A 12,957-nucleotide genomic window follows, 5' to 3' on the forward strand; every position below is an offset into this window, starting at 1 on the left:
TCATGAAAAGGAAGGTGTCCCAGAGATGAGTTTCCTCAAGGCTCCCTTCATGTCCCTGTTCCTCAGGCTGTAGATGAAGGGGTTCATCATGGGCGTAATTACCGTGTACATCACTGAGGCCACTGCTCTCCTCCTGGAGGAGACGGAAGCTGCAGAACTAAGGTAGACTCCAACACTAGTCCCATAGAATAAGAAAACAACAGACAGGTGAGACCCACAGGTGGAAAAAGCTTTGAACTTCCCGCCAGTTGATGGGATTCTCAGGATGGAGGAGACAATTCGAGTGTAAGAGAAAATTATCCCTGAGATGGGACCAACCCCCAACAGGCTGGTCATGAAATACACCATAATGTTATTGGTAAGAGTGTCACAACAGGCAAGCTTGAGGATCTGAGCAAGCTCACAGAAGAAGTGGGGGATTCGCAAGTCTGTGCAGAAGGACAGTGGCAAGACCATCAGACTGTGGAGCAGGGCATTCCCAATGCTCATGAGCAAGGAGAGAAGAATCAGCAGGCCACAGAGGCGGGGGTTCATGATGACCACGTAGTGCAGAGGACGGCAGATGGCCACATAGCGGTCATAAGCCATCACAGTTAGCAGTAAATTGTCCATACATAGAAAAACCATGAAAAAATACAGCTGAATGAGGCAGCCTGCGTAGGTGATGGCTTTGCTCTCCGTCTGGATGTTCAGCAGCATCTTGGGGACTATAGTGGAGGTGAAACAGATGTCGACAGAGGACAGGTTGGAGAGGAAGAGGTACATGGGTGTGTGGAGGTGCGGGTCAGAGCTGACGACCAGGATGATGAGCAGGTTCCCAAACACAGTGATCAGGTACATGGAGAGGAACAGCCCGAAGAGAAGGGGCTGCAGTTCTGGATCCTCGGAAAGTCCCGTGAGGAAGAATTCTGATACTTCTGTCTGGTTTTCTGATTCCATGTGGCTGATGTGTCTGCTGAGTTAGAGACACGAGTTAGTGATGGTGAAACAGACACACAGGCATCCCTTGTTGGAGAGAAGTCTTTTATCTATTGCTTTAAAATCTTGTAATATTTAGGGGCACCTGGGTGGCTCAGTGGTTTAAGCTTCTACCTTTGATCTCAGGGTCCTGGGATCGAGCCCCACATCGAGGCCGGCATCGGGCTCTCTGCTCAGTGGGGAGCCTGCTTCCCCCCGCCCGCTCTCTCTGTCTGCCTCTCTGCCTACTTGTGATCTCTCTCTCTGTGTCAGATAAATAATTAAAAAATTTTAAAAAATCTTGTAATATTTAAACAATTCTTCTCATCAGTTTCCTTTATCCTTTCTTCCCTCACCAAGGAAATTTTGAGCGACTTCTATGTATCACCCATTTTTCTAATTCTAAAATTAAGAATGAGAATAAGTGCTGTTTTATTATTTTTTAAGGAACTATCATGCCTGCATGCCAGTTTAAGATCTAGCGTTAAATTCTAATGGTTTCTTCAAACTATTAAACCTTGTTAGACAACTTTACTTTCTCAGAAAATCTTAACTGTGTAGTTAACTCTGAACTGGGTTTGCTCATAATTGCAAATCTCAGGTAATCCTGGAAATTAAAATCTGACATTCTCTACTGCCTCCATGTGAGGAATAACACTATTAACCCATTCCTTTAAATATCCTGAATTTTAGGGGCGCCTGGGTGGCTCAGTGGGTTGGGCCGCTGCCTTCGGCTCGGGTCGTGATCTCAGGGTCCTGGGATCGAGTCCCGCATCGGGCTCTCTGCTCAGCGAGAAGCCTGCTTCCCTCTCTCTCTCTCTCTGCCTTCCTCTCCGTCTACTTGTGATCTCTCTCTGTCAAATAAATAAATAAAATCTTTAAAAAAAAATAAATATCCTGAATTTTATAATTACATCAGATCATTCTGTCAGGACCTGTTTCAAAGGAATTGCTTTTGCAGGATTTGTGATTTGTCATCACAAGCCTACAGTGAGAATAAAAGACATTCTAAGAAAAGGCTGAATAAGTCTGTCTCTTGTGTCTATTGAGGAAACGTCACGTCGAGAGGGAAAATTCTTGTCTGTTCCTTAAAACAATAGCTAATGCTTTTTATGAGCAACTGATTATTTTCTCTAATAATCCTATTTCTTTTTCTTTTCCCTTCTCTCCCTCCCTCTCTTCCTTCCTTTTTTCTTTCCTTTCCTTTCCTTTCCTTCATCTTCTTTCTGCTAGTAAGCTTAGAGCCAGATACATGGGTCATGTCTAAAATCTGAGGAAGAGTGATTTTATTTTATTTTTAAATTTTTAAAAAGATTTTATTTTATTTATTCAACCAAGAGAGACAGAACAAGAGAGGGAACACAGCAGGGAGAGTGGGAGAGGGAGAAGCAGGCTTCCTGCTGAGCAGAGAGCCCAATGTGGGGCTCAATCCCAGGACCCTGAGATCATGACCTGAGCTGAAGACAGAGGCTTAATGCACTGAACCACCCAGACACCCCCAGTATATTCTTTTTTTTTTTTTAAAGATTTTATTTATTTGTTTGGGCAGACAGAGATCACAAGTAGGCAGAGATGCAAGGTGTCAGGGTGTGGGGGGGGAAGCAGGCTCCCTGCTGAGCAGAGAGCCCAATGCGGTGCTTGATCCCAGGACCCCGGGATCATGACCAGAGCCAAAAGCAGAGGCTTTAACCCACTGAGCCACCCAGGCACTCCTATATTCTTTTTTTAAAAAAGATTTTAGTTTGAAGTAATCTCTACTCCAGTGGGGCTCAAACCAGCAAACCCATGATCAAGGGTTCCAAGCACCAACAGGTGCTCCTATAGCATATTTCTTTTGACCGATTTTTTTTCTGAGTAGCCATTCTTTAGGATATGTCAAATAGCAATGGTTTTGTAATTATTCCCCACCTTCCAAGTACTCTTGAGTGCATCTGATTTTGTGCATCTTTACAGAGCAATCTTCCCAATAGGGCCAGCAGAGGTGTAGCACAACCTTGCAGGATTCTTCAGTGACATTCTGAAATCCATGAAACCACCAAGTCCTCAATGGCATTCAAGTCCCTTCATTATGTGGCCCCTGTAATAATTACAGATGGGATGATGTATTCCCAGCAGCCGCCACCTCGTAAAAGCGACACTCCGCCTCACCGCGGAGTCAAGAAATCTTCAAGAGTGAGTAATTCTAGGAGCCGGTATACTGGTTTGTCATTACTGACAAGCCTGTATTGTTTCCTGCTTTAATCAGAACCAAACTATCTTAGGAAGGATCCATATTCATAACAGAAGTACAGGGAGGATGGAATGTGCGGAGTCTTGAGAGACCAGAGTGGGTAAGTGAGCATTTCTTCTTCTGCCCTCAGATTGGCCTAAGTGGGGAAGAGAACTGTTGAACCAGCCAATGATAACATCCAGGCCCACTTGACAGGATCACAGTCCGCAGGATGGTTTATGAAGCAAGGGTGGGAGGACAGTCATCTGTTCATAAAGAGAGAAGCTGACCAAAGTTCAAAGGACATTTATGTCCTTCAAATGAATAAGAGGCTCTATGCATTAAACAAGAAAAGGTCTCAGTGCTAGGGACATAGTGAATACTCCAGAAATATTGGCTATAATTATTGCTGTTGTTGTTATTTTTATGAATAACAGTGTAGTGGTTATACTAATCTTTACACTTGATCTTAGCCAAAAAGCCAAGAAGCAAGTAATAGTCTTTATGGAGGAGAAAATGTTGAACTTGGTTTAGGATATTCCCTTTCCCCTTGATTTCCTGACATACAGACTGTTACCTTTTTCAACAGTGACTATTGCAGAAACATGAACAGAGGTTATACGTTTGGGAAACTTAAAATGTGCAAAAGAGTCTTTATAACTCTTCTGTGTTAAAATGTTGAAGGTTTCATAAAAAATATTAAAAAATAGAATTACCATATGATTTAGCAACTCCTAATCTGAGTATATACTTGAAAGCATGGAGATTAGGGTCTCGAAGATATATTTGTTCATCCATGCTCATAGGAGCATTATTCACAATGGCCAAAATGTGGGAGCAACCCAACTGTCCACTGATGAATGGATAAACAAAATGTAGCATATCCATACAATGGAATATTAAATATTATTCAGGGTTGGAAGGAACGACATTCAACACCTGCTACAACATGGATGAACTTTGAGGACATTATGTTAAGTGAAATAAGCCAGTCTCAGAAAGATAAATACTGGGGGTGCCTGGGTGGCTCAATTGGTTAGGCTGCTGGCTTTGGCTCGGGTCATGATCCCAGGGTTCTGGGATCGAGTCCCACATGGGGTTCCCTGCTCAGTGGGGATCCTGCTTCTCCCTCTCTCTCTGCCTGTCTCTGCCTACTTGTGATCTCTCTCTCTGTAGCTCTCTGTCAAATAAATAAATAAAAATCTTAAAAAAAGATAAATACTGTATGATTCCACTTCTGTGAGGTCCCCAGAGGAGTCACATTTATAGAGACAGAAAGTAGGATGATAGGTGATGGAGCTGGCAGAGGGGGATGGAGAGTTAGTGTTTACAGGGGACAGTTTCAGTTTTGCAAGTTAAAGAATTTCTGGAAATGGATGATGGGGATGGCTGTACAACATTGTGAATGTACTTAATACTATTGAACTGGACACTGAAAAATGGTTAAAACGGTAACTTTTATGTCATGAATATTTTACTATGCTTAGAAAAATAAGTTAATTAATACAAAATGTTGGAGAAACTTTATCTGATTTAGTTCATTATGCTCCTGTCCTTCATGGTGCTTTGAGAAATTAGTTGCCTCTCATTTCTCACATTTCACGGATGTTCTTAGGGAACACAATGCCAGGGACAGATAGATGAAATAGGCAAAGGGGAGGAGTGCCTGGGTGGCACAGTCGGCTAGGTGTCCGGCTCTTGGTTTTGGCTCTGGTTTGATCTCAGGATCCTGGGATTGAGCCTGAGTCAGACTCTGCACTCAGCAGGGAGTCTGCTTGAGATTCTCTCTCTCCCTCTGTTCCTCCCCACACTCCCAGGCACTCTCTCTCTAAATAAATAAAATAATTAAAAAAAAAAAAAAGAAATAGGCAAAGGAGATGAAGAAGTCCAAACTTCCATTTATAAGAGAAATAAGTCATGAGGATGAGGAGTACAGCATAGGGAATACAGTCAATACTATTGTAATAACTTTGCACGGTGGGAGATGGTGACTACACTTACATGGTGAGCATTTTTTAACATATATAATTGTCAAATTGCTACCTCATACACCTTAAACCAATGTAATATTGTAGGTTGACTATACTTCAATGAAAAGAAACCCACACAGATCTCTCTTCCCTACCCAAGAATTTCTAGCTGACTAGGTGTGGGGTGGGGCCCTAGTATTTGCATTTCTAACAAGTTCCCAGGGTGATGCTGATACAGCTGGGTGGAGGGCGGGAACCACACTTTGAAAACCATTGTTGTGGAAGTTTCTAAAGCTTGGTGTAGAATGAGCCCATCTGGATTCAATGCAATCAAAGCCAATTTAGGAAATCCGTGAACACACTTAAGCTTTTGTTAGTGTGTTTCCTTCTTTCTTTTTTTTTAATATTTTATTTATTGACAGAGAGACACAGTGAGAGAGGGAACACAAGCAGTGGGAGAGGGAGAAGCAGGCTTCCTGACGAGCAGGGAGCCCAGTGTGGGGCTCGATCCCAGGACTCTGGGATCATGACCTGAGCTGAAGGCACTTAACTGAGCCACCCAGGCACCCCTGTTTTTTCCTTTCTTTTCATTTCTTTTCTTTTCTTTTCCTTTTTCCTTCCTTTCTTTCTTTCAAGATTTTATTTATTGGGGTGCTTGGGTGGCTCAGTGGGTTAAGCCCCTGCCTTCGGCTCAGGTCATGATCTCAGGGTCCTGGGATTGAGCCCCGTATCAGGCTCTCTGTTCAACCGGGAGCCTGCTTCTCCCTCTCTCTCTCTGCCTGCCTCTCTGCCTATTTGTGATCTCTCTCTCTCTCTGTCAAATAAATAAAATCCTTTGAAAAGAGCATTTTAGGGGTGCCTGGGTGGCTCAGTGGGTTAAGCCTCTGCCTTCAGCTCAGGTCATGATCTCAGGGTCCTGGGATTGAGCTCACTTCGGGTTCTCTGCTCAGCGGGGAGCCTGCTTCCCCCCTTTCTCTCTCTGCCTGCCTCTCTGCCTACTTGTGATCTCTCTGTCAAATAAATAAATAAATAAATAAATAAATAATTTTTAAAAAGGATTTTATTTATTTATTTGCCAGAGAGACAGAGAGAAAGCACAAGCAGGGGGAGAAGCAGGCTCCATGCTAAGCAGGGAGACTGATGCAAGACTCGATTCCAGGACCCTGGGATCATAACCTGAGCCAAAGGCAGATGCTTAACCAAGTGAGCCACACAGGCATCCAGAGGTTTCATTTTTTATGTGCGTAATAGAAATGAGAATATAGAATCAACATTCCAGGAATGCACATAAGAAGGAAAAAGCAAAGTACATGTCTGAGTGTCTCATATTATTATGAGTGTCTCATACTCGTTTGCTCATATTATTTATATTACTATCACTGGAACTTGAGAAGATCCTGACATGATTCCTCCCTTTGAATGGCATTTATTGGAGGGTGTAGGGGAAAAGGACAGGAAGATAAAGGAGCAGCAAGAAGAGGAGAGAGAACAACTATGGGGCAACACCCCTGAGTTATGAGGGAAGAAGACCATTTTGGAAAATTCTACTACGACTCTTGGTTACATTAAGTGGCAAGTAGACTGGGGAGACTGGCCTCCTTCCCTTGAATTTCAGTGCCTTCCTCAAAGGATTGGGTTTAAAACTAGCAATGTGGGGAGAGAGCAGAAAGGTTCCCTCCTGTTCTCCCAGGGAGATAAAGTGGTGCATTGGAGCAGCCTGGAGTCCGGGAATCAGTTCTTGCAAACTTCAGGTGAGGAAAAGGTGTCGGCAGAGTCCGCAGCAATTGTGAATCCAGTGTCAGGGGACTTGGAAATATGCCAAGTAGTTAGTGAAAAATCGGGAGTGCATTTATGAGACTGACTCAGGACCTTCTCAGGAGTGCCTTTAGACAACTATTCCAATCTGACCATGCATCAGACTCACCTGAAGGTTTCTTAATAACTGGTTGCTGGGCACCACCCCAGATTTCAGCATGTCTAGGTGAGGACTGAGAAAGTGTATTTCTTTTTTTTTTTTTTTTTTAAGATTTTATTTATTTATCTGACAGAGAGAAATCACAAGTAGGCGGAGAGGCAGGCAGAGAGAGAGGAGGAAGCAGGCTCCCTGCTGAGCAGAGAGCCCGATGCGGGGCTCGATCCTAGGACCCTGAGATCATGACCTGAGCGGAAGGCAGCGGCTTAACCCACTGAGCCACCCAGGTGCCCCTGAGAAAGTGTATTTCAAAGAACTCCCCAGGTGAACATACTTCAGGTGAAACCAGCTGCACCATTTTCAGGTCCTGGGGCAAAATGAAAATGTGGGACCCCCTAGTTCAAACACTTCAATACTGTGACAGCAAAGCATTAAACCAAGAGTGAGGTTCCCTGTGACTGTCCATGTTGTAGATGTATGAACCCAGTCCTGGCTGCTAGTCTGGGGACAACATTTTGAGAACCACTGCTTTAGCCTTCCTACTTAACCTAGGACTACCCCTAGATGGGAATTATAATAATAATAGTAAATGGCCCCTTTTCTCCAGAACTTACAGGGGATTTCTGTATCTCCAGGATGGTCCCACAGAAGGCCCCAGGAGTTGAGTTTCTTCCCAGGATGTGGATGTTGAAGACAAATTGGCCTTTGAGAATTTCAAGGAGATAGTCTTGTGTGGAGTTACCGGACAAGAAAATTCTCTAAGAAGTGATGTGGTGTCTTCCTCCCTGGTCTGGTAGGTGCAAGATTGTGTTGATAGGGGACAGGCAGTCTGTTTACATTTTTTTTCTGTCCCTAGAGACCTTATTTCCAAAGCTTCTCATTAGCCAAATTATTCTCTCTCTTTCTTTTTTAAAGATTTTATTTATTGGAGAGAGAGAGAGAGAGGGAGAGTGCACACGTGCATGTGCTCAAGTGGGGGGAGGGGCAGAGAGAGAAGGAGACGCAGACTCCCTGCTGAGCCTTGAGCCCCATGAGGGGAATCAATCCCAGGACCCTGACATCATGACGGGACCCAAAGTCAGGTATTTAACAGACTGAACCACCAGGTGCTCCCAGATTGTTCTATCTTCATTCTGATCCTGCAGCAGAAGGGGGGAAACTGCTGGCTTGCTAATTACCTGGCAGGGCATAATGCATTTGCCCTTTCCTTCTCCTGCCTCTCCTCTGTTCCAGGATTAGAGCTCACAGTCCAGGGCTGATGAAGATACTCAAAATCAGAGAAGGTTACCATTCGTCATGTACCACTCACCTTTCCGGGAGGCAGTTTCCCAAACCCCAGTCATTCCTGATTGTCTTCATGGTTCTTGCCAATACTCTTATGACTTGAAAGCAACTCTTAATTGGCAAAGTTTAACTCACCACAATCCTAAGCAATTTTTTTCCCTAAGCAAATGTTTTGTGAGTATGTGTTGGCAATATATTTTTTTATAGGTACTAAAATATGTAGTGTTTAAAATAAAATATGTAGTGTTTAAAATGCTTTCTGCATTCTATTGTGGAAACACTAGTGATGGCATCTCCAGATTTTTGCCTTGACTCTGGTCCTGGGCAAGTGTTCTTGATTTGGGGCTCTCCTGCATGGTGGCTAGTCATTGATGGCACTCACCTACAACTGTACCGAGATGCAGGATTCCCGCCATTGTTCGAATAAAGCCCTCTTTGTACTGTAAGCTCCAACTCTGAAAGAACAAGGACTTGCCATTTTTTGCTCACCATGACCCAAATAAGAGCCAACTAAGTATTACTGGTATGAGCCAAGAACTTGTCTCAACCTATGAGGTAGGTGCCATTGTTATACCCATAATAGAAATGAAGAGACCAGTGGTAAGAGGCAATGTTTTGCTGGGAAGTTGGTAAAAAGTTCTCATTTGTGACATTGGCGGGTTTCTGTAGTATAAATTCTCCCCTCATGATTGCACTCCACTAGTGGGGAGTTGTTGAAGGTAGAGTTGGAAGGGTACTGAGTGGTAAGCACTGCAGAGGGAACTTGGCTCTCCACTGAGAGGGAGTCTGTCTTCTGCCAACTCTCCAAGCTTGTTCATGCCTGAAGACCTTTGTACTGGCATTTCTCTTTGGAAATGTCTTCTCCCAGGTAGTCCCCATAGTTGGCACTTGTAATTCAGGTTGGTAAATTTCTTTTTAAAGGGCACTTCAAAATTAATATGGAAAGACTTTTTTTTCTTTTTTAAAATTATTTATTTATTTTTATTTGACACAAAGAGAGAGAGTGTGTGTGTGGGAGGGGCAGAGGGGGAAGCAGACTTTGCTGAGCAGGGAGCCCAATGTGGGGCTTAATCCCAGGACTCTGGGATCATTACCTGAGCCAAAAGCAGACACTTAACTGACTGAGCCACCCAGGTGCCCCCGGAAAGACTTTCTTAAGAGGGACTCCTGCGACAGGAAGACATGCAAAGTTTATGCCACAACTGGGGAGGAGTGGGTGAACAAAAGTTTAATATGCAGAGAGGCTGGTAGCTGGGGAAAGGGAAAGAGGCCTGTGTCTTGAAACTCAACAGCCTGCATTAAATATTGCACTAACAGGAAAGTTGAGGTAGAAAGGTTCACGTGTTGCGGGCATGTGGGGATCTGGACCTGATGTGGAGGAAATAAGTTCACAGAAAATTTAGGGCCCCGATGTCTCTGTCAATTTGGCCTAAATTACGTCAAGTAGGAAGTGTGATCAGTCTTGTCAAGGTCTCAGCTGCAACAGTAGCTCCTCAAAGGGAGCCTGTGTTGCGTCAATTATAACTCATTAAAAAAAAAAAGCCCACAATTGCTAACGAGGGAAATAAGAGTTCCTGTCTTCACCTACACTAGTCACTCACTATTCCTTTACCATTTACTTCTCTTTAAGCAGTTGTCATTGTGGAAGCTTTCTTACTTGATTTTTCTGTATAATTGTGTGTGGTTTCTTCTACATTCCTGATATTTAGAATCGTGCATGGTACACAGTAGGCACTCAATAAATATTTATTCAATGAATGAATGAATGCATGAGCGAACGATAAAATACCCTGCAAAAAAAAAAGCAGCAACTTAGACTTTCGTAGGCAGGGAATCACTCTACCGAGATTTCTGAGTCCTCGTATTTTTCTGGATATTTAGGAGATACCAAGTAAAGTGGAATTAAGGTCATCAGGGCATACTCTTTGGTTATCAATACCCCTATCCAAAGTGCACTACTTAAGTCTAATTGAGGAGACCAGGGTGTGTCTTTTAATCCTTTTGTCCTTTCAGTTGCATTACTAGGTAAAGGCAGTGACCTTGTGTGCTTCTCCAGACCGGAAGCGTGGTGTGGCTCCGGAGTTTGAACAGCCATCTGGCGCAAACCCTTACCTTGCTCACATATGGATTTCTGTGTGTCTTGGTGAGTAATTGTGGCAGGGGTTCTCCTCTACCCTTCACTTTGTAAGAGAATTTTTAATTTACAGAATGTTTGCTCTTTTTTTTTCTTTTTAAAAGGTTTTATTTGTTTACTTGAGAGAGTGAGAGAGAGAAAGCATGAGTAGGGGGGAGGGGCAGAGAGAGAAGCAGGCTCCTCATTGAGCAGAGAGCAGGGAGCCCAATGCAGGACTCGATCCCAGGACCCTGGGATCCTGACCTCAGTTTAATGGACTGAGTCATCCAGGTGCCCCAGAGTGTTTGCTCCTGACTGTGGGCATCAGGGTACACTTTGCGAATGGGGTGTTTCGTGAGATGTAATTTTTCAGTTACTTATGTTGGGTAGGTTTTGTTCACAGGGTATCAGGATGGGGAATGTATTACCTTTAATTGTGAGTTCTGTTATCAGCTTTGTTCCTTTCAAATGAGCTCAACTAAAATTAAAACCCCCACCGCTTGAAAATCAAGAGATTCTAGAAAAAGTAACACAACTTCATTAAGAAGTTAATGAAACTAGAGTTGAATTGACTATACGAGATGAGTTTTGTCTAGTGTTAATGAGATACATGTTTATTTTCCCACAAGCCAGATAAAATATAATGGGCAAATTAGGTATCAACTTCGATTTTAAATACTAAGGATTTGGTCATAAAAAAGGTAGTCTCTTATAGAACTTGAAGCTTTGTTTACTTAGATAGAATTCATCTTATTTTAAACTCAATAAACTTCATTGTTTTTATCTTTTATTGTTACGTAAATGTCAGCGATTCTTATCATTTAGTGTTCACACTACAAGGTTTTTGGGCTGTGTTTTTGTTGCCTGCGTGGGTCACAGATAGTTACTTCTTGCCTACGCTAAGCTTATTACTGTTAGCTCAGTCCCACAGGTTTGATGGCAAACAAAATTAGTAAGAGTCTGGCCCCCTGGATTGTACAGTGTAGCCATTAAGTGTGATAAATGATAGCTTTTGGTGAGATACTGTAAATGAAAGGATGTCAGAGGAAGACTTGATCTGAGCTTCATAAAGCTTTTTGGAAAGAAGAGACATTAAAGCCACAGTGTTAGAAATAACTAGTGTAGAGGCTGCTTTTAGGCAAACAGGCTTGAGCAATGGAACCCAGAAAGGGTCACCATGACCCCCTGGCTGAAGGCAGGCCCATCAGGCATCCCACCTCAAATTATCCGTAGGCCCTAACTTACCAATGGGCAACTTATAGCCAGGCACAGTTCCCAGAAAAGGGAAGATGCCATTTGTTGCTATACTTCCTTACCTTGCCCTTTTAAGGATTAAAAAAAAAAAAAAAAGATTTTGAGAGAGAAATATAGCGGGGGGGGGCAGGGAGAGAGGTTATGGTGGGGGGCAGAGGGAGAAGCACACTTCTCACTGAGTAAGGAGCCCAAGGTGGGTTCCCATCCTGGGACTCCAGGATCATGATCTGAGCCAAAGGCAGATGCTTAACTGACTGAGCCACCCAGGTGCCCCACAAAGATTTTTTTTTTTAATTTAGAGTGTGTGGGAGTGGGGGGAAGGGCAGAGGGAAAGGGAGGGAGAGAAGCTGGAACAGACTTTGAGCGCAGAGCCAGATATGGGGCTCATCTTAGGACACTGAGACCATGACATGAGCTGAAATCAAGAGTTGGACACTCAACTTGACTGAGCCACCCGGGCACCCCAACTTCCCCCTTTAAAAACAGCCCTCATCACTGCTTCACTGCAGACAGCCTCTCCTCTGCTGTCCTGCCTGCTGTCCCTTGTGGTGTATTCAATAAACTTACATCTCCTTTGTTCCGCCTCTGAATCCTTTCACCAGCCATGCCATCGGCTTCTACCCAGTCATCCCCCACATTTGGGGGGCTCCACATCTGATTGAGATACTCTGTTTAGATACCATGGCTAGGCAGTTAGCTGGGATGTGGTGGGCCACAAATGGGGAGAGCATTTTAGCAGGTTTGCTCTTCCCATGCAAAATGCCTGGGGCAGCTAAGAGCTTGGAGTGTTCTGGGAACTGAGCAAGACAGGACAGGGCTGAAAACAAAGCAAGAGAGGAGGAAGGTGAGCTGGATGGTATGATTTCCAACTTTGAAAGCAAGATAAGGATTTAATGCTAAGGCTGGCAGGAAGCCATTGTGAGCTGGGGTGGCCCATAGTTGGATTGGCGTTTAGCTTTGGAGAGCTAGCTGCATACTGAACATGGAGGGTAGGAAGGACAAGTTTGAGGGAATGGAGACAAGATTAAGGGTTAGTAGTATGGGTTAGGAATGGATGATGGCAATCTAGACTCTTGGTTTCATTTTTTTTTAAAAAGGATTTCATTTATTTGGGGAAGAGGGAGAAAGAGTGCTTTGAGTACAAGCAAGGGGAGCAGTAGAGGCAGACAGAGAAGCAGGCTCCTCGCTGAGCAGGGAGCCCGATGCAGGGCTTGATCCCAGGACTCTGGGATCATGACCTGAACTGAAGGCAGGCACT

The 12,957-nt window shown here is 43.8% G+C and overlaps 1 protein-coding gene across 1 annotated transcript; it reads right to left on the reverse strand.

The window, feature by feature from the left end:
• On the reverse strand, positions 1–948 carry LOC125085354 (olfactory receptor 7G3-like). Its single transcript, XM_047703644.1, has one exon. It carries the CDS (start codon positions 937–939, stop codon positions 1–3), a length of 939 nt encoding a protein of 312 aa, XP_047559600.1. The 5' UTR covers positions 940–948.
• Positions 949–12,957: the final 12,009 nt, after the last annotated feature.

Source organism: Lutra lutra, chromosome 1 (assembly GCF_902655055.1).
Source record: "Lutra lutra chromosome 1, mLutLut1.2, whole genome shotgun sequence".
Taxonomy (NCBI): Eukaryota; Metazoa; Chordata; class Mammalia; order Carnivora; family Mustelidae; genus Lutra; species Lutra lutra.